This window comes from Staurois parvus, unplaced genomic scaffold (assembly GCF_062004578.1).
Source record: "Staurois parvus isolate SC_StPar_1 unplaced genomic scaffold, SC_StPar_1.0 ptg000108l, whole genome shotgun sequence".
In the NCBI taxonomy this organism is placed as follows: domain Eukaryota; kingdom Metazoa; phylum Chordata; class Amphibia; order Anura; family Ranidae; genus Staurois; species Staurois parvus.
Window position 1 is genome coordinate 4815549 of NW_028317904.1, and position 26566 is coordinate 4842114.

Here is a 26566-nt window from a genome sequence, read left to right on the forward strand (position 1 = left end):
AGGAGGGAGGAAAGAAATAGCTTATTCATGATTATGGTAATATTTCTGAATTATTTTGCCTATCCCAGTGATGGCAAACCTTATAGAGACCGAATGCTCAAACTGCAATCCAAAACCCACTTATTTATCGCAAAAGTGGTAACGCTGCAATTAAATCTGAATGAGGTTTTAGTTTAGAAAAAACAACCCATACATTAACATCTTTTGTCTTAAAAGAAAAACACAATAGCAGAGTTTCCACTGACTACCAGCACAAGGGGGCAAAGTTCCACTGACCACCAGCACAAGGGGGCAAAGTTCCACTGACCACCAGCACAAGGGGGCAAAGTTCCACTGACCACCAGCACAAGGGGGCAAAGTTCCACTAACCACAATCACAAGCTAAAATCTTGTGTTAATAAAAATGAATGTATTAAAACTCAAAGCCAGTCCAATATATATACAGTATATCCTTGGCAGCCAAACGAAAGCTTGGACTACGTGTGGCTAATGAGTCGTGGCTTGTGACATCATCACCTGGTGCTGCTACTCCTTCCCAAGCATGGCCCTTATGTGTGCTGTTATCTGATACTCAACTGCTTGGGTGACTTGTCTCAAGTGCCGACAGAGAGGGCTCTGTGTGCCCGCTGCGGCACTCTTGCCATAGGTTTGCCACCACTGGCCTATCCAATACTTCTCCTTTAAGTGCACTGTTTTTAATATCAATGGATGTTTCATGAGCTTGTGTTAAATTAGTACCAAATTAAGTTTTCACTTAAATTTAATTTGGCAATCCTTGTAAAGTTCGCTTATAGAAATACATTTGTTTTTTCATGGCTAGCACACAGGTTCAAAATAACTGTGATCACATTGTTTATCATCATATTAATTAAGCTGGCACATAATGTTCCTTTCTGAAAAAAAAAACAGGTGTGCATAGATTATTGCTTTAATTTAAGGACAAAAGAAATTAATGTCTTATTGCTAATACGTCAATAAAGCATTTCAATTTTCCTTAGTAAATGTGCTTTTGTGATAAAGCTGCTAACATTGTGCCCATTTACATTGTTTTTTGTAGGATAAAGAGTCCATCTGATGACATACTCATTGCTCCTGGAAAAAAAAGGTAACAGGTTATGCACAACTGCACTGTTTATTCTACATGTACTGAATATTTGGACATCACTGCAGCTTTTCAAATGTCAAATGTCTAAAAATATTAGTTTTTTTTAACTACACAATCTTATATCTGGCTTTTATAGATGTCACATTTTCATTAAGATAAAAGTGACTTTAAATAGTAAAGGGGTAGACAGATCTGTTTGGAGTAGGAGTATATTTATAAAGACAAATTTGTCAAGGAGTATGTGCGATCTGGCCTTATGCCATTCTCCCAAATTAGCTGGACATTCCAGAGTCTCATTCACTCTAATTGTAATAATGTGATGTGCACCAGGCAAATGCAGCAGCATCTTAAGAACGTGTGTGAAGCTTAATGTTGCCGCTCTTAAACTAGACCGAGAGAGAGGAATTGCCCCACCGGCAGAGGAATGAAGGGAGCAGCGGCCTAGGTCTGTTCCTCTGTGATCAAGCCCCGATGGGTGGGGCAAAATGCATAAGAGTGGCTAGTGCTGAGACCAGGGGTGGACTGACAACTCATGGGGCCCCCGGGCAATAGGGGATCATGGGGCCCCTATGTCCTTGCCCAAACTCAAAAAAGCCTATGAAAAAGGTACCAGGGGCATCTCATGGGGCCCCCTACTGACCCCGGGCCCTCGGGCAGTGCCCAAGTTTCCAAATGGTCAGTCCGCCCCTGGCTGAGACCACTTCACACACTCAACATGCTTAACTCCTTGGGATTGTTCTGAGTGGCTTCTGTTCCCCCTCATTTCACTGAACATATTAAGAACTAGTAAATGTAATTTAAACTGTAAAAACAGCTTTTAACTTGACTTACAAATGGTGCCCATGAGCACTCTAAGAAGTGTTATTTTTTTTTCTTTTTTGTATTTAAGACGATGTGACTAGCCCAGAATTCCAGGCATGCAGGTTGATATCTACTGGAAAGAGAATAGGGATCACATCTGTCTGCCTTGCTCATCGATGATGTAATTGCCTATATTAATAAAAAATATGGACTTATAGTCAGTGATGACACACAGAATCCAGAGAGACACCTCCGTAGAACCTCCTCTGCAATTAATAACGTGCTGATATCTCTCTCAATTTTCAAAAGTTGAATTGGCCACCTAAAATCGATTCACCAGGAAAGTTATTTTCCCGCATTATTATTATACAGGATGTATATAGCACCAACAGTTTATGCAGTGCTTTACAACATAAGGGCAGACAGTTAAAATACAAATTAATAGAGGAGGGATCAGAGGGCCCTGCTCAATAGAGCTTACAATCTAAGAGGGAGGGTCCATTGATACAAAAGCTAACAACTGTGGGGTATGAACTGACGAAGAAAATACATGTACAGTTTCTAGGTGGGGGCAGGATGGACCTCTCTGAAAAGATGAGCTTTTAGGGATCATCTAAAATTGGACAGAGTAGAAAATAGTCGGACACATTGGGAAAGGGAGTTCAAGTATGGGAGTGGCTCTGGAGATGTCCTGGAGGCAAGCATAGGTAGAGGTGACAAGGGAGCTCGAAAGCAGGAGGTCTTGGGAGGAACGAGAGAATGATTTGGTCGGTATTTTGAGACAAGGTTAGTGAGGTAGCTGGGGGCTGAGTTGTGGATGGATTTGTAAGTTGTTGTAAGTATCTTGAATTTTATTCATTGGGTGAGTGGAAGCCAATGGAGTGACAACCAAAAGGAAATGTTCCAGGGGTGCAGCCCTCCTCAGACGGGGAAATCAGCCACTGGATAGAGAGAAAACAGGTGGCGCACACACCTAGTGCATTATCCAAGGTTTATTGTAGGAATTAAATCATAAAAACATACTCACAGACGAAGCATGTATCTAAAAAGCATAGAAAAATGACAATGGCCACAACGGCGGGCAAGGTGTTCTCACTGTCAGTGCGGTCAAATGGCTGACGCGTTTCGGGGACGAATCCCTTTCCTCAGAGCTGATGACCAACCTGTATGGAGGTAATCCTCCATGCCTCTTAGGGGATCAGGAAGAATTTTTTTCTCCTGTAGGAACAAATTGGATCATGCTTTGCTGTTTTTTTTTTTTGCCTTCCTCTGGATCAACTGTGGGTATGGGATTATAGCTTTTTTTTAAATTATTTTATAGTTGAACTGGATGGACTTTTGTCTTTTTTCAGCAAGACTAACTATGTAACTATGTAACTATCAATCTTCTTTTTGAAGTGATTGACAATCTCCTGGGCAGTGAGTGAGCTGGTGGGTGGAGGCAGTGGAGGATGAAGAAGAGAGTTGAAGGTAGAGAAGAGTTGACGGGGATTGGATGAGAAGGTGTTAATGAGAGTGATGAAATAGGTCTGCTTGGCAGTGAGCAGGCAGGAATAGTATTTCTGGAGGGCAGATTTATATCGGTTGAAATGTTTCTGAGACTTAGTCTCTGCCACAGACACTCAAGAGCGCAGCTACGTTTTTTGAGACTTCCGGTGTCATCCGTAACTGACCAGATCAATATCCCAGGAGTTTAATTGACTTGATGCTATACTCTGATTAAAAAGTGTTCCTCTAATTTTTTTGAGCAGTGTATCTCCAGAAGTTAGGAGAGGCAAAAAGGTGAGGGAGGTAATATGAGAGTGTGATTTATATTAGGGGACATGCATCAGTGTCATGGAGGTTTTATTTGCGTGTGGATTTAGAATTAGCAGGAGTTGGTGAGTACAGTAATAGGGAGAGGACAGAAGGGAGGGTGATGTATATAAGCTGTGGGGTGAAGAAGAGGGTTGAAGGAGAATGAGTTTAAGGAGAGATGATACAACTGTCAGAAGGAGTTGTAGAAAGCACATCCTACAGAGAGGAAAGAAAGCTGAATAAAGAGAGGGTCACCTGATTGGTGCTTTTCAATACAGTTAGCAATGTATGTTTGCTTCATGCAATTGCTGAAGTGCAGAGCATGAAATGCAAATCACATGTATAATCAATCACTTAGAGAAAGAATCACTAAAGGAAAGAACCCCAGCAAAGTGCCATCCCCGTAAAGGTACTCTAGTTTAATACTATTAAGGGTGGGGGCGCTTGGTTGTTAACCACTTGCCCTCCGGAAGATTTACCCCCCATTAATGACCAGGCCATTTTTTGCTATTCGGCACTGCGCTATTTCAGCTGGTAGTTGCACGTCATGCAATGCTGTATCCAAACAATGTCCTTTTTTCACACAAATAGAGCTTTCTTTTGGTGGTACTTGACCAATGGGGTTTTCATTTTTTGTGATATAAACGAAAAAAGACCAAAAATTTTGAAAAAAACCCAATATTTTTTTACTTTTGGTTATAAAAAATATATAGTAAACTCAGTTAGTCATAAATTTAGGCCAATATATATGCTGATACATATCTTTGGTAAAAAAAAATCCCAATACACGTTTATTAATTGATTTGTGTGAAAGTTATATCGTCTACAAACTATGGTATATATATTGGAATTTACACAGCTTTTACTTTCAGACTGCCTATCACATTTCTTGATGTGCTAAAATGCCAGAGCAGTAAAACAAAAAACCCAAATTACCCTTTTTTGGAAAGTTGATACCCCAAGAAATTTGCTGAGCGGCTGAGAGTCCATGGAACTTTTAATTTTTTGCCACAAATTTTTGGAAAATGACAACATATATTTATTTATTTTTACACAAAATTGTCACTTTAAATATATTTCTCACGCATGTACATTGCTGTTACATGTTGGGAATATATGCAGCAGCAAAGAGCATGGCCATATGATGAATCGGGTCTGTGAACCAATATGACCGCAATTCATTCTTTTTTGTAATGCCCATGTTTTGGTTAGGCCCAAAAAAGTTTTAAATTCAGAAACTGTGATAGATTTCCATGCGAATTGTCTGGCAAGAGCTGAATTTTGGTGAACGGTGATGTATTGTTGTGCGTATAAATTTCTTTGGCCCACAATCAGTTCAAACAAATCTTCCGTGAAAAACAGAGGAGGGGATAAAAGTGAATGTTGGCAGCAAATGGGCACAATTCTGCTAACACTGTGTTTATGGGGACACTATACAAAGGAGACACTACTATAGTTCTGTTCGTGATCAATATATTGATCTTTATAAACATTAAACTAGTAATGGTGGTGATCAGCGACCTATAGCGTGAGTACGACTGATTGCGGGTAATCTAATGCTAGGTGACCCTGGCTGGGAGGGGTGGTAACTGACCCTGACGCTATCTGATGTCACTAGTGGCAGTAATACAGTGATCAGTGAAAAATTCTATATACTGGCACTGTACTAATGGCACTGGCTGGGTGTGGGGTGATCAAAGGGTTAATAGGGGCAATCAAAGAGTTAAATGTGCTAATCTAACATGTGTAGTGCTTTTATTCAGTGCCATGTTCCTTCTTCCCTCCCTGGACGGCATATGGGGCAGCGGGGGGGCATGTGCATACACACCCAAATATAGAAATCAATACAATGCCACTCGCCCACACACTGGTGGAGGGCTGGCGGCAAGTAGTTGAAAAAAAATTGGAAAAGAATTTCTCACAATTTTTTTAAAGCTTATTTTTAGAGATGAGCGAAGTATTCAAAAATTCGATTCGGCTGATTCGGCGAATTCGAGGAATAAATTTGATTCGATGCGAATATATTTGCTGCGAATTTAACTTATAAAAAGGTGTTTCTAGGCTTCAGAGAGCCTTTATATTAGTGCAGAACACTGTACCTTTAATTTAAATGCCCTTGGAGTCTGCTGGGGAAGAGAAATAATACTGTCAGTCAGTATGACATGCAGATGAGTGCCGTTGATCTTAGAATCACCGCACACTTCACTCATTTGGGCAGTCACAGGGCCAAAACCAGAGTGTGGAGCCACAGTGTGGCGGTGGAGGCAGCAGCAATGGGAGGCCATACAGCACCCTATGACAAAATGGAACCCACCAGCAGTGTGAGGAGACCTGAAAGTGGCACATGGCAGAGTGTGGCGATGGAGACAGCAGCAATGGGAGGCCGTACAGGGACCCATGAGAGACTCTGGACCTGGCAGCAGCATGAGGAGGCGGTACAGGGGCCCATGGCAGATTACGGGCCTGGCAGCAGCAATGGGAGGCCCGTAATCTGCCAGCACCCTATGACAAAATGGAACACACCAGCAGTGTGAGGAGACCTGAAAGTGGCACATGGCAAAATGTGGCGATGGAGACAGCAGCAATGGGAGGCCGTACAGGGACCCATTAGACACTCTGTACCTGGCAGCAGCATGAGGAGGCGGTACAGGGGCCCATGTCAGATTACGGGCCTGGCAGCAGCAATGGGAGGCCCGTAATCTGCCAGCACCCTATGACAAAATGGAACACACCAGCAGTGTGAGGAGACCTGAAAGTGGCACATGGCAGAGTGTGGCGATGGAGACAGCAGCAATGGGAGGCTGTACAGGGACCCATGAGAGACTCTGGACCTGGCAGCAGCATGAGGAGGCGGTACGGGGGCCCATGGCAGATTACGGGCCTGGCAGCAGCAATGGGAGGCCTGTAATCTGCCAGCACCCTATGACAAAATGGAACACACCAGCAGTGTGAGGAGACCTGAAAGTGGCACATGTTTGGGGCATGATTCATGGCGGATTTAGTCAGTTGTGTCAGGAACTGGTGGTTTGAAATCCAGACTAATCCACGCCTGATTCATTTTCACAAACGTGAGTCTCTCCACACTTTGGGTGGACAGTCGTGTCCTCCGCGGAGTTACAATACCTCCTGCCGCACTAAACACGCGCTCCGATGCCACGCTACTGGCCGGGCATGACAGCCTTTCAAGGGCAAATTCAGCTAGTTGGGGCCAAAGGTCAAGTTTCGTTGCCCAGTAGTCAAGGGGATTGTCTACCTCGGTTGGCAGGGTGCTGTCCAAGTAGGCCCAAGCCTGTTGTTTGAGGTCCTGCTCCAGGTCCACCTGATGCTGCTGCTGCTGCTGCTGCGGCTGGTTAGTAGTTTCCTCACTGCGCTGGTGAAGAAAGCTACTCATCATCGACTGCAGACTGAGGCAGCCGCTGCTGGTGGAGCTGCCACTGCTCCTACCACCCCACCCCTCCCCTGCTGCCATGGCAGCGGAACGCGAGCGCACAGGGCCCACAGTGTCTGAGGATGGACGTTGGCGCAGAAAGGCAGAGACCAACTGACTACATAGGTGGTTTTTATAGTACGTTATTTTGGCCTCCCTCTCAGCAGGTGTGAAAAAGGCCACCATTTTTGAACGGTAGCGAGGGTCCAACAAGGTGGACAGCCAAAAGTCATCCCTCTGTCTGATGGTTATTATTCGGCTGTCGCTACGCAAGCAACCGAGCATGCTATGGGCCATTTGTGCCAAGGAATGCGAGGGACTCCCTGCCTCCATCTCCACAGCATACTGCCACGGTGCATCTGGGTCCTCTGTCTCCTCCTCCTCCTCCTCTACCAGATGCTCCTGCTCCTCCACTCCTGTCCGCTGAGTGGAAAAACCACCCATTTCACTCAATAATTCCTGAGCACAAATGTCCTCCTCTACCTCCTCCTCTTCTTCCTGTCCTGCCCCCACAGGGGTCATGTGGCGTTGAGATCTGTGCGCCACGTCTACCGCACCCTGACCAGCCATTGTTAACAGCATTTGTTCCAGGACGTGCAACAGAGGAATGACGTCGTTCATCCCATAGTCCTGCCGACTCACGAATAGCGTGGCCTCCTCAAAGGGCCTGAGCAAGCGGCAGGTGTCACGCATGAGCTGCCAATGGCTGACATCAAAGTTACACAGGGGAGTACCTTTATCCGCTTGTAACATCAGGAAATCGGTGATGGCCTTTCGCTGTTCGTAAAGGCGGTCTAACATGTGTAGGGTTGAATTCCACCTTGTTGCAACGTCGCAGATCAGGCGATGCTGTGCAATTCCGTTCTGCCGCTGCAGCTCAAGGAGGGTGTGCTTTGCGGTGTAGGAATGGCTGAAATGCATGCAAAGTTTACGTGACATTTTAAGGATGTCTTGCAGTGGGATGGTGGATTTTAGGAACCGCTTGACAACCAGATTGAACACGTGAGCCATGCATGGCGCATGGCACAACCTTCCTTGACGCAGAGCAGACACCATGTTCTTTCCGTTGTCGGTCAACATGGTTCCGATTTTGAGTTTGCGCGGAGACAGCCATCTGTCGATTTCTCTGTTCATTACACTGAGAAGTTCCTCCCCTGTGTGACTACGTTCGCCAAGGCATACCAGGTGCAGCACAGCGTGACACCGTTGCGCCCTGCACATGTGATATGCCGGTCGGGTAATGGGACTTGGCACGGGGTGGCGGCTGAGGACACGGCGGAAGAAGAGGTGGTAGAGGCGGACATCTTTTGTGGACCAAGGACGTGCAAACGTGGAGGCAAAAGCGGCGTGACCTGTCCAAGTTGCTGGTGCGGCTGTGCCGGCACCACGTTCACCCAGTGGGCCGTAAATGACATGTACTGTCCCTGACCGTAGTTACAGCTCCACACGTCGGCGCTGCCGTGCACTTTGGCAGAGACCGACATGCTCAAAGACTGGCCCACCATCTCTTCTACATGTGAATGCAGGGCTGGCACTGCCTTTTTGGCGAAGAAATGATGGCTTGGCACTCTCCACCGCGGCGCGGCACAAGCCATCATTTCTCGGAAAGGTGCTGAGTCCACCACTTGGAAAGGGAGGGACTGCAGCACCAGCAACTTGGACAGGAGGACGTTCAGCTTTTGCACCGTCGGGTGCGTGCTCGCAAACTGTTGTCTCTTGGAAACGGATTCCAAGAAAGACTGCTGACGGAATCCGTGAAGAGGAGTAGCAGGAGAAGGAGCATCTGAACGAGCGGAAGATGCCAACGAGCGACAACTCCCCTCAGCAGAGGTGTTGGAGCCTTGACTGGCTGATAGAGGGCGATTGACGTCGGGTGATGGAGCAAGTAACGGAGCGGGTGATGGAGCGGGGGCTGGGGCAGGCAGAACCGCCGTATCTTTAGCACGGTTTTCCCAGGCCACCAAATGGCGACGCTGCATATGCTGACGCAACGCTGTAGTCCCAACATGGGCCCCCTGGCCACGCTTGACTTTCTGGCCACATAGTCGACATATGGCTACGTTTACTTCCTCGGGCGGCTTGACGAAAAATTGCCACACCGCCGAGTAGGAAACTTTGCCCCCGATACTCCTCACTGGCTGACTGCTACTTCCTCCGTGCACACCGGCACCACTACCGGCCGTGGTGGTAGGCTGCAGTGGAGCTGGTGCTCTACTCCGTGGCCGTTTGCCTCCACTGATACTGCTGCGACCCTGCTGCCTCCTGGGCAACCCACCGACTGTTTTGCTCGCTGCCAAGCTGCCACCCTCTTCTCCTGATGATGCGGAAGAAATAGCCTGATGACGACGAGGCTGCCAAGTGCGATCAGCCTCATCATCATCAATTAGGGTCTCCGCCTCACTACTAGCCCCCTCGGCTGCGTGTGGGTCAGGAGACAGACCTGTCTCTAGACCGGCTACCGAGCCACTCTCCTCGCCAGTACTTCTTCGCCTGGCTGCTGAAGAGGCGGATGTCTCCCCCCCGTTCCTGACCGCCCTCTGTTAGCTCTTCCTCACTGTACAGTGGGGCTGAACCCACAGCATGCGATACTTCGCTTGGTGAGGGAACACCAAAGGACAGGGGCAGGTAGAGGACACGTGATTTCAGTGGGCTTGCTCCCGGGCCATGCCAACTAACGGTTGTGTCTGACGTACCCACCGACCGTTGGCTGTAGGTGTCAGAGGTGACCTGGGAAGAGGAAGACAACCGAGCCAACCAATCGATGACGGCAGGGTTGTCGGTGGAGACACGACCGCTGGATGACACCGGGAGCACTGGCCTCTGGCTGCGACTAGTGCTGCCTCCACCCCTTCCTCTGCTGCCACGTCTGCTCGCTCCTAAAACATGGCCTCCTCTGCCACTCCTCTGCGTGTTGTCTAACATACTCTTTAATTAAACGATTCTGTGTCCCTGAGTAACAATTCTGTGTCCCTGAGTAACAATTCTGTGTCCCTCAGTAACAATTCTGTGTCCCTCAGTAACAATTCTGTGTCCCTCAGTAACAATTCTGTGTCCCTCAGTAACAATTCTGTGTCTGTCCCTGAGTAACAATTCTGTGTCTGTCCCTGAGTAACAATTCTGTGTCTGTCCCTGAGTAACAATTCTGTGTCTGTCCCTGAGTAACAATTCTGTGTCCCTGAGTAACAATTCTGTGTCCCTCAGTAACAATTCTGTGTCCCTCAGTAACAATTCTGTGTCCCTCAGTAACAATTCTGTGTCTGTCCCTCAGTAACAATTCTGTGTCCCTCAGTAACAATTCTGTGTGTGTCCCTGAGTAACAATTCTGTGTCTGTCCCTGAGTAACAATTCTGTGTCTGTCCCTGAGTAACAATTCTGTGTCTGTCCCTGAGTAACAATTCTGTGTCCCTGAGTAACAATTCTGTGTCCCTCTGTAACAATTCTGTGTCTGTCCCTGAGTAACAATTCTGTGTCCCTGAGTAACAATTCTGTGTCCCTGAGTAACAATTCTGTGTCCCTGAGTAACAATTCTGTGTCCCTGAGTAACAATTCTGTGTCCCTCTGAGTAACAATTCTGTGTCTGTCCCTGAGTCACAATTCTGTGTCCCTCTGTAACAATTCTGTGTCCCTCTGTAACAATTCTGTGTCCCTCTGTAACAATTCTGTGTCTGTCCCTGAGTAACAATTCTGTGTCTGTCCCTGAGTAACAATTCTGTGTCTGTCCCTGAGTAACAATTCTGTGTCTGTCCCTGAGTAACAATTCTGTGTCTGTCCCTGAGTAACAATTCTGTGTCTGTCCCTCAGTAACAATTCTGTGTCCCTCAGTAACAATTCTGTGTCCCTCAGTAACAATTCTGTGTCTGTCCCTGAGTAACGGTTCTGTGGCCCTAAGTAACGATTCTGTGGCCCTAACTCTCTCCCTGAATACAGACAGCTCTGCCTCTCTTGAATGACTGGAGGCTAATGCAGAAATCTAAAATGGCCGCAATTTATAGCTCGACCATTACACAGTGCTGGCTGGCTGGCTGCTGATTGGCTAATGCGATCACATGTCATGAATGAATGCATAATGGGTCTGCGCGCCTTGTCTGCGCGCCTTCCCAGAGATCCCCGCTCCGTCGCCGCACATGTCGCCGCCATTTTAGGAAAAATTTCGATTCGCGCATCCGAAGTCTGCTAATTTTTCCTAAAATTCGAAACGAATTCCACTTCGCCAAGTTCGATTCGCTCATCTCTACTTATTTTTAAAAGCATTATTTTTCTTGTTTTTACAATTTTTTTCAAAATGCTTTGATCACTGGGTCCCGATTGCAGGGATTCTCATTCCGACACAGAGGACATAGGGGCAGAGGGTTGCATGCCCGCTCAGGCACACCTCTGTGTTGGTAAAAGACCAGTGACATATGGGTATGACGCTGGTCCTGTAGCTGCCGCCCGTTCACAGTACATTGCGGGTGGCCCGGAAGTGGTTAATTAATCATGAGCTAATATAAGGTTGGCTGGCTATCAAAGAATGCTTTTGACATCTAAGCCAGGTTTGCAAGAGGGCAGAGAAAGTTGTAAAGATAAGATCAGACATAACTTAGGTAAGACACTTGCAAAAGCAACATAGACATTAGGATGCAGACAGGACAACAGATAGTGTAGACAGCAACATACCAAAAAGCACAAAGACTGTGAAAATAAACAGTTTTCAGTTTTGGGTGGATGTAGACAGCAACATACCTGTGGAGGGGCAATAAAGATATGTTCAAATGAAGGTGGAGCAGAGCATGAAGTGCAAATCACTTGTATAAAGAATCTCTTAGAGAAAGAATCACTAAAGGGAAGATCCCCAGCAATGTGCCCCCTAGCAAAGTGGAAGCAGTTAGTTGGTAGCTTATTATCTTTTCTTTCCTGGCACCCTCTTTTTGTTACTTGGTTGCCGAAGAGGCCAATGCCTATCAACATCCAGTTGTCAACATACTGGTGCTTTGATTTGTTTTGGGAAACAACTCTAAAAACATCTCTTTAGTGCATTTCAAGGGTCTGCATACTTCCTACTCCCTTGCTACAGGGTTTCCAGCCCTCATATCAAGTATATCAAGTTCTTTAGTTCCGTATCTTTAAAAAAAAAAAAAAAAAGAATCCATAGCACAGGTTCAGCTCTCTCTACAGACAAGTGTTGCATTTTCATTATAAAATGAATTGATTTCATTTTCAAATGACCTTAAAATGGTAGGTGAATATGTGGAGGATGTAGCATTTACCCTTTTATAAATAAGGTTACTGCTACAATAAGCACCCTTTCCCTTTGAAGAACAGTTTCAGAATATCAGGTGTTGGTGGTGTTTGCGGAGTGCTGAGTGAATGGTGCCCAATCCATTTAGGATGAGTGTTTGGAGAAAATATGCCAAATTTGCCATCAAATCTTTTATCATTTTTTTCCCTTAGAATTCAGTGTTCAGTACAATTTAGATGGTCATCCACCCAGCAGATCCAGCGCAGTCCTGCTGAGATCCTCTTCTCTTATGACAGCACTCTGTCCTGCTCCCATTCAAAGACAATTCTAACTACACTATGAAAGAAAAGTTGTCTATACTTATGTAATCTGAGGCTGCTCTGGTTTGGTCACATGTTCGAGTCCCACTGTCTCAGCACCTGCTTCAGTGTAGAGGGGAGGCAACAACAAAGGCTGCAAAGCCGGGGTGATGACATTACCCATAGGCTTACTATAGGGCAACTGTTCTCGGCTGCCCCTCCTCTACACTGAAGTCATTTCCGGGACTAGACCAGAGCAGTCTCAGAGTAAGCAAGTATAGACATACAGAAGGGTCTGGTATGGATTTGGGGGGACCCCCACGCTGTTTTAAAAAATAAAAAAAAGGCCAATGCAGGCAATTATTTTGTTTACATTCTGCTGTCAGTGGGGAATCCCACTGACAGCATGTGAGTCATAGTTGTTAAGGACACTGTGGCTGCCTGGTCCTTTAACAAGGGGGGCCCTATATACCACTTCCCCCCCCCCCCATGTGAATGAGTATGAGGTACATTGCACCCTTACTCACCAAAAAAAGTCATGGTATGGATTGGGAGGGAAAAGGGCACGCTGTTTAAAAAAATTAAAAAATTAATGTCGGCACTGGTTTATTTCAGGAAGTACCTCAGAATGAGGCTACAAGTATATACACAAGGTTTGTGATGAAATAACCTTTTGTGCCCTGAAAAAGTGGCAAAGAGAGGTAGAGAAGAAGTAAACTTTGAGAGGAAACTGGCACACAGAAATTTGAAACAGTTGCTCTGAGCAGATTCCTTACTTCCCCTAACTCATTGAATATGCTGCTCTGTGCAGCTGTCCCAGTTGTTTTAAAAATCAGCCATATACTGTACATTTAGCAATTTGTTCTCTTTCATAAGATCTGTTTATGTAAAGGTGTAACCATTGTTTTTTGTGTTCATTGTGTAGGTAAATGGTTTGCATATTTTGTTGTGTTCTAGATTTCACACCATATCGAAAGAAAGGTTTAAACAGCATTATGAAAGTAAACATGCTAACAGTGACTTTGGATTTGCAGAAGAATATCAGGTATGGCTAATTTAGGCCATAGATTTTTTTAAGTCTGCCCCCAGATCAATGGCCCAGTGCAATGCCTGGGCAAAGATAAAATTGTTTGGGGTAAACATACAGAATAATAACAAGCATTTCAATAGTGGCATCACTTAGTATAGCTTGTTGAAAAATCCCCGGGTAATAGGGCTGACTCTTCCTCTTTCTTCTCTTTTTTACCTAAGACAGCAGGTGTTAGAGATTATGTTCACCACTTCTCTCAATTTCTAAAACTGGACAGATTGCAAAATATACATTGAGACCGTCTGTACCCAGGGGTCAACAACCTGTTGATCGCAATCTACCCGTCAGCAGCGGGCAGATGACAGGTAGATTGTGAACACATCCCTGCCTTGCCAACCCATTGCTTTCCCCCATAGCTGAGGGGCACAGATGCATGCTCAGTCAAACCTAGGCTTCAGAGGCAGCTCCTGCCTCTTGCGCATGTGCAGCTCAGGGGCTGGGAAGTAGCTAAGGTGGCTGTTTTCCGAGAAACCCAAACTCTTCTTCTGCATTGACCCTCTTGTCCGATCTATCCATAGGGCCGGCGGGGTTCAGCGCAAGAACATGTAGCTCTGCCACAGCAGCTTCCCTGCACAGGAAACAACCTCTGTGCCCTCCTGACCCCCCAGTACTATGCCCTCCTAACCCCCCAGTACCATGCCCTCCTGACCCCCAGAACCGTGCCCTCCTGACCCCTCTGTACCATGTCTTCCTGATCCCCCCCTACCATTCCCTCCTGATCTCCCAATACCATACCCATCTGACACCCGAATGCCGTGCCCTCTTGACTCCACAGTGCCATGCTCTCCTGACCTGCCTGTACCAAGCACTTCTGACCCCTCAGTACTGTGCCTTTCTGACCCCCCAGTACCATCCCCCTGCACCATACCTCCTGACATTCCTATACTGTTCCCCCCTGCCCTCCTGACCTCCCCAGTACCATGCCCTCCTGAGCCCCTGTCCCTGAAAATGGGAGGAGATGATTTTTATCATTAAGAGTAAGAGTCTCACATACATGTATAAACATCAACACAATATATATATATATATATATATATATATATATTTTTTTTTTTTTTTTTTTTTAAGTAAACTTTTTCATTATATATGATTTTGTGCACTTTGAGCTAACGCTTTGTCTGAACCTTACAGAAGAAACCCCCAGGTCAGTCTGTCTCCAGTACAATCTCCACATTCAGTCTGTCTCCAGTTCCTTCTAGACCCCTGATGATTCACCTGCCCTCTGTTTAGGCTAATGGAGCTCGATTAGCCACAGCGGCTGGGAAAAGTGACAGTTTAACCCAAAAGTAACTCAATACACATCACTTCCAGGTTCTTACTAGGTAGGGGAGATAAAAGAATGGAGGTTCGCTGGCCTCCCTCCCCTCTACCTGGTCCCAGGTCCGCCGATGGGAATGCAGAGCCTGGGAAACATGGTGGGGGCACTCACATAGCAGGCAGCCATCTATTCGGCAGGACAACAAAATAATGTTCATGATGCAGGCCAACTTCTTTTTCCTTTGGCCCAGGCTACTTTCTGCAAAATCCTCAGGCAGTATGCCTGAGAAAGATGACCTCCAACAAAGCCTGGAAGGGACAAAAGGACCCTTCTGGAAGTTCTCCCTAAATAGATATCTCCTTCCCAAGTCTACATTCCTGGCAATAAACCTCCTAGTGATTGTCCAGAGTGAAATAAATATTCATAACTCATTGTATTGTTTCTTCTTGCTCTATCTGTTGGGGAACACAGCAGCAGACAGAAGCAAATACAATCCTGAACTCAGAGAAACAGAAGCAAGAACAATCAGAGTTAAGGCTAGCTAAAGCCTAACTGCCCTTTAAATTTGGACTAGAGACACTTAAGCTTAAGGCAAGTCCCTGTTGTCATTCTGTCTAGGGTAGAGGAGTAAGGTGTTAAGCTTACCTTATTTCCTACTGCAGCAGGCTTCCTCCAAACTATGCAACTGGTCCACCAAAGCCTCTTTTCTAAGGTGCTCCGGCCAGCGATTAGACTGTAATGTTGTCACATATAATGTAGGACAGAGTCCTGCATGGTATGTGAAGATGGTGAGGGCCCACCCACAACTTGGAACGTCAAAGTGAAGAGGTGTGTTTTGGAAGCCTGCTGGAGTAATGAATAAGTTAAGTATTACACCTTATTCTTCTACCCCTAAACATTTTGTAATTAATAATATAAACTACACCAATGTGGTGGCAATCCCAAAGTATCAAAATGTTCAATGAGTTTAATGTATTCAAGATTAACTTACTTGCACAGTGTGCTTGAGGATTTTTCCTTTAAACAGGTCCTCCAGGCTTTCAGTGAGCCTCCTGGATAGGATGCTGTGCTGGCAATGTATGGGAAAATAATTACTAATCCAGATAGAAGCTGGTGAAAGAGTCTTTTATCAAAGCCGGTACTTTCCAGGGTTTGCAGAACCAACCCTAAGCTGACCCTCCTCCACAGAAACCTTTCCCTATGTTGAAGCTACCTGTCCCTAGCCAGTGGGTCTCTGTCCCTATCACACACTCCTCACACTGCAGGGCAAATCATAATGACCCAGCAGGAGTTATATATAGCCTTTCTGAGTGGCTGCCAAAATTTTAGGAAAGCTCTGTATCCAATCAGACACAGGCTTCCCCAAAAGGGCCCCTGGGAGTCCAATACAGAAGACAAGTCAAGCCTCTGCAAGTTTTCCCTAGCTCCACAGGTAAGCAGAGATCTGTGTTTAATTCTGACAGCTAACCAGAATGTGAATGCAATATCACTACCTCATCTTCTATGCTGACACCCGCTGAAGAGTTGTGCTCAGAAGAACAGCGGTGACTGCCAACAACGCCCTTTTACATTCATGGATGTTTTTATTCCCCAGTAGAATAATTTTACATTTATCAACATAAAACCACATTTGCCATGTTGTTCCCCAAACAGAGCATACAGGTGAGCTTGTAAATAAAAGACTCCTCTAGGGGCTTTTTCACTACATAGGTTAGTGTAATCTGCAAACACTAAAATGTTAATAATCATCTCAAAATGTATATAATTTATGAATAGGGTAACAAGTATATATCCCATTACTGAACCTTGGGGTACACCCAGGGCCAGATTTACTTCCCAGAAACACAGAGACTGAGATTATGGCACCTTAAATCCCACCCATAAATAGGTCACACATCAAGACATGCCCCTCTTTTTCTGGTTAAAATGACAATGGAATTGTTAAATAATAGCAACACTAATATACCTGGAAGAAAAATAACAAATGTGACTCATCACCCCTCAAACAGGTTAAGCTTATTAACATTATAAATAAGCTTATTCTTTTACAGGCTGGTATGCTTTTAAAAAATCTGAATATCACAAATGTAGGTGCAGGGTGAGACAGAGGAAGCGGTAGGAAGCAGGGAGAGAAGGATAAGTGGATGGTGGTAGGGTGACAGGAGGGAGGGGTGTTAATGGTAAGAGGAGTGTTATTGGGATCAAGACAGCAAGGCAGGTCACCAGAAAGGCTGAAGCATGCCCTGTCAGAGATTTCAGTGGTATGCGTAACCCTGGGTGAGAGGAGGGGTGGTAGAGTGATCAGGGAGATCGGAGAGTTAGGGAGGGAGTAGCATGATGATAAAAGAAGGGGTGCACAGTGACAGGAGAGGGGTCAAGGTGAAAGGAAAGGGGTGCTAGGTGATTTGGGGTGCTAAGGAGTGTGTGGAAAGAAAGGAGGTATTAGGATACAAAGACAAAGGATGCAGAAAAATAGGAAAATGGTGGTAAAGGGTGATGGGGCAGCAGTATGGCAGGCAATGAAAGTGCTTTGCAAAGGGTAAGGGAATATAGGCCGACAGTTTTAGGTAGACTGGAAGAAGATTAGAACTTCTGTCAGGTTTTACTGCAGCTGGACACTCTTCGCTTACTTCATGTCCTGTCTGGTAAAAAAAAAAGTTGTTCCAAGGACAAAAAGACAGGGACCATGTCTCTAACTACAACACTGAGAGACATAAAAATGCATTTTTTAAGCAAGTAGAAAAATGCCCAAAATTCTGTTAGCTTATCATTGATGTCTGTGTATGTGTTGCAAATTTTATCTCACTTCCTGTTTGGTTAAAGGTTATCACCTTTAACCAGACAGGAAGTGAGATATCCAGAACAGAAAATAAGGGGAAACCTCTCTAACAGAGCACTGGATAGCACTAGAACCTGACAGGGGTTTTAACTTTTCCCTATTCTATCCAAAATTAAAAAAGAAAAAGTTTTGGGGAAACATACACTTTAAGGAGTTTCTAAAAATTAGGAAATCAATCATATGATGTTATTTTATTGAGTTTTTGCTTTTCCAAAAGGAACTAAGCTCTGTTGGAACAACACAGTCAAAAAGAGCAGCTGAACTAACAGAAAACAAGACAAAGAATCGGTTTACTAATGTCCTTCCATGTAAGTAGCTATAAACAAGACAGCATCAATCTATGAAGTTTGCACAGTAAAACTAACTAACTGTATTATTGACTACTAAATATAACTTCTATTCTGTACATATAATTTATATAATTAGTTTCGAAGTAACTCATTATAACTTAAATTGTAACAAAACACATTTCTTGGTGCTCAGCTTGGTTTATCAGCTGACGACACATTACTTAAAGTGGAACTATGCTCACCGCGGCTCCAGCGATGCGGCATCCCCGACCTCCCTGCCCGCTGTCATTGGTTGGGCGGGGATGACGTAATTCCCGTGCATGCGCTGGAGTTTGGTCAGATGCTGAATTTGTACAGTGAGCTGCGTGTGCGCAAGGGTGGACAGGCAGGTAAGTAGCTTTTCTTCTGCATTAAAACTCTGCCTTTCCATCCATTTTCATGTTGCAGCTTAAAGTTCCACTTTAAAGGGAACTCCAGTCCCATGTGTGACTCCCTCTGGCACTGCCATTATGGCGTGTATGCAGATGTACCATAAGGGCTCTGTCAAGCCTTCAAGTCCTGGCATAGCACTTTGGCACATCTCTATGTGTGCAAGAGATTTCCATGCATGTACAAAGTTGGTGAAGGTTTAAAACTTCCATAATTGCAGTCTTTGTGTGAGGGCAGATGTCTAGGAAAATCGGAGCATGGGCAGATGTCTAGGAAAATCGGAGCATGTGCAGATGTGCCGCAAGGCTCATTTGGGACCCAGAGTGCTGTGGCACATCTGCACACGTGCAGGGGCAGAAGGCCACACAAACGTCATTCTCTGCTAGGCGGGAGATGAGGAAGCGCAATTTTGCAGCACAACTACATGTCACGAAAACACATAATGTACATTCATATCTAATTGGAAGAAAGGGAGGAGAACGCAGGGCAGCATGACATATACCTGAAGTGTTTACAAACCTCAGATATGAAATGTGAGCAAAGCACATCCCTTTGTAGTGTGTACTCACCTGAATCCAAAGCATCTATTCTGGCTCTTCTATGTCTGATCCCTCTGCTACATGGGTCACCGATAGAACTCTAAACCGACACCTCAGCCTCCTGGGAGATAGAACTCTAAACCGACACCTCAGCCTCCTGGGATATTACCTGCCCCTTTTCAGCACAAAACAGGTGACTCATACACTCAGCTCTGTGTTTCTCTGAGTCTGATTAGAATAGTGTGCGTCACGTTTCTCTAATCAGCTCTCAGATTACTTTCAGCTTTGTGCTCTAGCTTTGCACTGTCTGTGATATCAGATCCCCACCCTCTGCTTTCTGCTGCTGAGAGATCCTGTGTAAAATGGAAGGCTGTAGAGATGATATGACTGCAGATAAACAAGTACAACTTATGTAGAAGGATGTGTTTTATCCCTGTGTATACCTGAAGCTTGTCACTTCATTGGATATATGTAAGGGTTTGCAACCACTTTAAGGGTGAAGGTCCATTTTAAAACATTAGTATAAATTTATAATAAATGCATAAATCATATTTTATGAATGGCAGCTTTAATCCACCTCTTGGTGTCTGCATGTATGGGTCTAAAGTGTGTGGTAACTAAACTGTGAGGAAAGCGTATCCGATGTTACCTCAACCCTCTAGATAGTTAAAGTTCATTGCTAGCAGAGGGGAGCTGCAGATTCCTAATGGCTCCTTTCAATGCTTAACTCCTTGGCAACAACTGCCTCCCAGCCCTTTAAGGGTTCATATACACGGGGCATTTGAAAAACTCTTCTGAACGATGGAAACTGACTGCTGAAAAATGTAGGTTAAAAAACGTCAGTTTAGCCGCGTTTATGCACGTTTGCGTTTAGAAGCGTTTTTAAAAAATAACCAGGAGACCCTCCCAAATGCCCAGAATGCACTGGAAAATAGTAAATTCACTAAAAAAGGCTACTAAAATACCGCATTAGCTATTTTATCAAGTCATGCGGTATTTTAGTAGTGAAAAGCATGCATTAATGTTTCAGCTGTCAGCAGAATTCCCACTGGCAGCTGACTGTAAAAGAAAGAATTGCAGGCAATTAAAAAATAATAAAAAAAACAGCGTGGGGTCCCCCCTCCCATCCATACCAAGCCTTCGGGTCTGGTATGGATTTTGAGGGGAAGCCCCACACCAAACTTACAAAAAAATGGCATGGGGTTCCCCCCAAAATCCATACCAGACCCTTATATGAGCATGCAGCCCGGCAGGTCAGGAAAAGGGGGAGCAGCGAGCGCCCCCCCCCTCTTGAACCATACCAGTCCACATGCCCTCAACATGGGGGGGTGCTTTGGGGTAGTGGGAGCTTGCCCCCCCAAAGCACCATGTCCCCATGTTGATGGGGACAAGGGCCTCTTTCCCACAACCCTGGGCCGTGGTTGTGGGGGTCTGCGGGCGGGGAGCTATCGGAATCTGGAAGCCTCCTTTAAGCTCCAGACCCTTTCTCTCTGTAATAGCAGAGGAGGGATTGATCCTCTCCCCGCACCTACTGTCACCTTTTAAAAAAAGGTGAGGCTGTGTGGGGCCTGTCCACACAGCTGTGTCATTCACAAGAATTTGTCAATGAGAAAACTACAAGTCCCATCTTTCACTGCGCCAGACTGCTTGTAGTTCTCAATGGACTGCGAGTGTTCTCGCACTCCATTCATACTGCTTACAGCGCTGTAACAAAAAGTCAATACAGAGGTGTGGGCAAGAGAGTTGCAGACAGTGTGTGCAGGAGCCTGGTACTGCACCCACAATCTACAGATCACAGGAGCAATGCTTTCTAGGCTCACATGAAAAATATAATAATTGCACATTTATTTTTTCAAAAATGTGCACTTAGTCTTTAATTAAATTAGTAACAATCACTTGGAAAAACAGCCAATTGAAAAAAGTGGAAATGTTTCACTATTAAAAGCTCAGTGGTTTAGTAAGATTGGTGGTAGGACAATATATACAATATATATGCAAAGCTCCGCCTCTTTCTATCTGAATAAGAACAGCAACACAGAGAAAATAACATGGTTTATCTTAAAGGATACCCTGTGTACTCAAAGAGTACGCCTACCAGGGTAGTAATTACCTAGCTTCCCAAAATTAGTATCTCCCCTTTTCCTACATGTCCTAATGCAACATTTCTTATTCCAATTCCTTCAATGGTGAAGGAATCTGCCTTTTAAAATTACAATTCCTTCCCCAGTCAGTGCATGTTGCATTTTTTCACAGTCATCTCTAGATAGCAACAACCTGATTTTTTAATTCATTGTTTTATTAAATCATTTAACAGTTTTACAGGTATACACTACAAAAGGTGCCCATTTTGGAACTACATTTTCAGTGATGGAGTAACAGCCTGGAGTATATCTAATTGTTAATAAAGGAGGGATAATTACATTAGGATTAAAAACCATCTCTTTGTTGGCTGTGGGCTGAAATCTATAAACTTTGGCCAAAATATGAATGGAGGCCCAATCCATCAGATGTGTACAGGAAGCTGCCCTGGAATTATACACTCACCAGCCACTGTATTAGGTCCACCTTGTTAGTACGGGGTTGGAACCCCTTTTGCCTTCAGAACTGCCTTAATTCTTCATGGCATAGATTCAACACAGTGTTGGAAACATTGCTCAGAAATTGTGGTCCATACTGACATGATAGCATCACGCAGTCACTGCAGATTTGTCAGGTGCACATCCATGATGTGAATCTCATCACATCCCAAAGGTGCTCTATTGGATTGAGATCTGGTGACTATTGAGGCCATTGAAGTGCAGTGAACTCATTGTCATGAACCCAGTTTGAGATGATTTGAGCTTTGTGACATGGTGCATTATCCTGCTGGAAGTAGCCATCATAAGATGTGTACACTGCAGTCATACAGGGATGGACATGGTCAGCAACAATACTCAGATAGGAATTTAAACGATGCTCAATTAGTACTAAGGGGCCCAAAGTATGCCAAGAAAATATCTCCACACCATTACACAACCACCAGCCTGAACTGTTGATACAAGGCAGGATGGATCCATGCTTTTATGTTTTTTATGCCAAATTCCGACCCTAACACCTGAATGTCGCAGCTGAAATCGAGGCTCATCAGACCAGGCAAAGTTTTTCCAATCTTCTATTATCCAATTTTGGTGAGCCTGTGCAAATTGTAGCCTCGTTTCCTGTTCTTAGCTGACAGGAGTGGCACCTAGTGTGGTCTTCTGCTGCTGTAGCCCATCTGCTTCAAGGGTCAACGTGTTGTGGCTATTTGAAATACTGTTGTCTGACACAACTGCCACTCACTGAATATTTTTTCTTTTTCGGCCCATTTGAACTTCAGCAAGTTGTCTTCACCATGTCTACATGCCTAAATGCATTGAGTTACTGCCATGTGACTGGCTGAATAGCAAGTTGTGTTACCAAGTAATTGAACAGGTGTACCTACTAAAGTGGCTGTTGAGTGTATAGTGCCAGAGAATAATGAACTGTAAGTGGCTTTAGCAGATGGTTGGTGTTTTTTGAAGATTTACTACATTTCAGATTCTTAAATGTAATCTTTTCTTGGGATTGAATTGGGATTTGGGTGATTTCATTTCCAGTTCATTCTTGGGATTGGCATTTTTAAGTTCCCAGAGTTAAGGTTGTCAACAATTGTGATATCTAGAAAAAAGTTTTTTTTTTTTTAAATTGTCTGAATACCACTAAAAAAATGATGTGCAGGTGAATGCAATCACAACCAAATACTGTTTAAAGAGCTTGCAGCCTAATAGATATTGAAACCCAACTCTGGGAACCTAAAAATAAATAGCACTGCTGATTTATGCTCCTTATGCCACAATCTCTTGACAGCCAGCAGTGCAGTCCTTCACTATCCAGCTCTGGATTGTGGGCAGATACTCCTACCAGTGGCCAGGCCATTAGGCAGGACCTCTGATCCTGTACTTATTTCAGTGCAGGTGTGAAGCAGGGGCAGCAGCAGGACCTAGTGGTTGAAGATTGACAGGAAGTGTAGCTTCAGTGGAACAGTCACCACAACCAAAATCAGCAGGGATGATTATCGTGGACTAGGATCAGGATCATGGAATAAAATGTGTAGAAAAAAAAAGCAGTTTGTTATTTTTCATCTGTGGTGGGTGGAGGGATGGGGTTGGGAGTGTAAATTTCTGTGTAAACCCTAGAGTTGGTTGTGTGTGTAAATCCCTGTAGATCAGCAGTTTTTGAAATACTCAGATCAACCCACTTGGCACCAACAAACATGCCATGTTCAAAGTCACTTAAGTCCCCTTTCTTCCCCATTCTAATGCTCAATTTGAACTTCAGCAAGTAGTCTTCACCACATCTAGATGCCTAAATGCATTAAGTTGCTGTCAGGTGATTGGCTGATTAGCAATTTGTGCTACCAAGCAGTTGAACAGGTGTATATAATAAAGTGGCCAATGAGTGTATGTCATCATAAAACTTTTCCAAACCCTGGGATTTAAATATACTGTAGGACGTAATTAGAACTGCATAAGTGCAGGCAGCTTTCAATGCCTCAAGATTGAAAGCAGCCTGCACTTAATTGTAGGGCGCAATCTGATCTGTCCAACCAAGTCACACAATTCCATTTACTAGTGGATGACTTAGAAAATCATAACTGTAGACAAAATATCCAGCTTCAAGGTATCCCAGAAATGGTGACACAGACCAACTTGCATCCCCATGTTTCCTCCATTTTCTGAGATCATCATTGATAGAGTTCATAGAACCCTAGGGCCATGCCTGGCCTCTGCGGAATGCCCACGTGATGTTTTGTGCCGCCTACACTCCTACCGCCTTAAAGAAGAGATATTACAACAAGCCTGGAGAGTGGGGGTACTGGAATTTGATGGTGCCTCAGTCCACTTCCGGACATTTCTAAACATACGCTACTCATGCGTAGGTCCATGAAGCCGCTAATAGACTGCATTTTGGAGCTGGAAATGTCGTACAAATGGGGTCATCCCTTTCACTTAATAGTGCGCAATGGTAACCACTCCTTTCTGGTGCGTCAACCATCTGATCTGCAAGCACTATTCGCCTTTGCTGAAATGGACCCCTACCAGTTGCCAACTGGCTCACTTTTCAAGCCACGCTTGTTCTCCCTGAGCAAGGGCCAGCCTCAGAGGGTTTGTGCAAACCGTAGATCCAGAAGAAGCCGACAGCAAGCTCCACGCCACGATGAACTGTCCTGATGACCCTGATCCGGGCTGCCTACCTTTCCAAGATGTAACCCCACTCTTCGAGCTCTGAATACCAAATCAGACTGAACTAATTTACATAATGTTCACCTCATCATCCTATCTGGAGTGTACCGCTAGCTTTGTATAGGGCACTGATGCTCCTTAGGAGGCCATATACGTGTTCCCTGGGGTTGCTAGAGACCCGGCCTGCGGCTGCTTCTCCAACTCTCTTCAAAGTCTTTAGTCTTGGGCCAATCAGGCTGAGAGCCAATCTATACTAACACTTATTGACTAATGTAATTTTATATTGAACAATATATTGTTATGCTCGGTTGGTTATTATTATTGTTCTGATTTTGTGAACTACACTTAGTTTCATATATTCCTCCTAGCTGGCTTTGCATGTTTTTGTGGCCTGTTCGGTCATTCCCGCGACCTTGGGGCGAGTCCCTGTTGTCCCCTGTGACTGTGTCTGCGGTTTGTTATGTCTACCCTACTTATCCGCCTCGGGACCACGGGAGTGACAGGCACGGCCACAGGATGCTGAGTGGGGAGGTGCATAGTGCCTTTTCACGCTGAGTCTGTATGCCAAGCTAATACTACAGTATTGTTTTCTTACCTGTTGAGATTTATATTACGTTTATTGCCTTCCAGAAATGTATATCAGCTGTGTCTTCCTGTTTTGTATTGTATTGCTTGCATGATTTTGGACCAAAGAGACATTTGACCGGGGTGTGTTAGACCCTATTAGTTGGATTCCCTCTGGTGCAATTTCATAGTTGTTGCTAAGTAACAGGACCTTTCGGGTGTTGTTTTGAGGTGGTATGGAATAGTGTCACCTGACGGAAACTGTTCCAGTTCCTCCTGCCTTCTGAAGGAATGGGGATCTTCTGCAGGCCGTTGCAGTTACCAAATTGTTTCTAGTCCCTATATGGATATCAATTTGACACTTGAACTGCGCAAAGACTCATCAGCTGGAACAACTGCCCTCCCTAAACAATTAAGACTACGTCTCTGGGATTTTCTCAGTTCAAGACAGTTGGTAGATATCTGGAGGATCTTTCACCCTAGCGACTGAGGCTACACATATTTTTCTCCCCCTCATGGTTCTTATTCTAGAATCGACTTTTTTCTTGTACAGCACTCCTCTATTTCCCTGTCATCTAAAATGGATATACAGTGGGGATCGAAAGTTTGGGCACCCCAGCTAAAAATTTGTATTAATGTGTATAAAGAAGCCAAGGAAAGATGGAAAAATCTCAAAGGCATCAAATTACAGATTAGACATTCTTATAATATGTCAACAAAAGTTAGATTTTGTTTCCATCATTTACACTTTAAAAATAACAGAAAGCAACAAAATGGCGTCTGCAAAAGTTTGGACACCCTGCAGAATTTAAAGCATGCACTGCCCCCTTTGCAAAGCTGAGACCTGCCAGTGTCATGGATTGTTCTCAATCACCGTATGGGAAGACCAGGTGATGTCAATCTCAAAGGTTTTAAATGCCCAGACTCATCTGACCTTGCCCCAACAATCAGCACCATGGGTTCTTCTAAGCAGTTGTCTAGAAAGCTGAAACTGAAAATAGTTGACGCTCACAAAGCTGGAGAAGGCTATAAGATCCACTATAAAGAGATACTTGTACAAATATGGTCTTCATGGAAGAGTCATCAGAAGAAATCCTCTTCTACGTCCTCACCACAAAAATCATCGTTTGAACTTTGCAAATGAACATATAGACAAGCCTGATGCATTTTGGAAACAAGTTCTGTGGACCGATGAGCTTAAAATTGAACTTTTTGGCCGGATTGAACAAAGGTACGTTTGGAGAAGAAGGGGCACAGAATTTAATGAAAAGAACCTCTGTCCAACTGATAAGCATGGGGTTGGATCAATCATGCTTTGGGGTTGTGTTGCAGCCAGTGGCACAGGGAACATCTCACGAGTAGAAGGAAAAATGGATTCAATAAAATTTCAGCAAATTTTGGATGGTAACTTGATGCCATCTGTGAAATAGCTGAAGTTAAAGAGAGGATGGCTTCTACAAATGGATAATGGTCCTAAACACACCTCGAAATCCACGGGGGATTACATCAAGAGGCGTAAACTGAAGGTTTTGCCATGGCCTTCACAATCTCCTGACCTCAACATAATTGAAAATCTATGGATAGACCTTAAAAGAGCAGTGCGTGACAGACAGCCCATCTCAAAGTACTGGAAGACTTTTGTAAGGAAGAATGGGCAAAGATACTTCAAA

The 26566-nt window shown here is 44.6% G+C and overlaps 1 protein-coding gene across 1 annotated transcript in view; it reads left to right on the plus strand.

Annotated features, from left to right (window-relative positions):
• Positions 1–26566, plus strand: part of LOC149467497 (receptor-type tyrosine-protein phosphatase H-like) — a 581796-nt gene that overhangs the window by 337508 nt on the left and 217722 nt on the right. The window contains exons 14-16 of the mRNA XM_089671609.1: positions 1058–1105; positions 13605–13692; positions 18052–18142. Of these exons, the coding sequence (XP_089527735.1) occupies positions 1058–1105; positions 13605–13692; positions 18052–18142 (227 nt within the window). The remainder of the gene's footprint in view (positions 1–1057; positions 1106–13604; positions 13693–18051; positions 18143–26566) is intronic.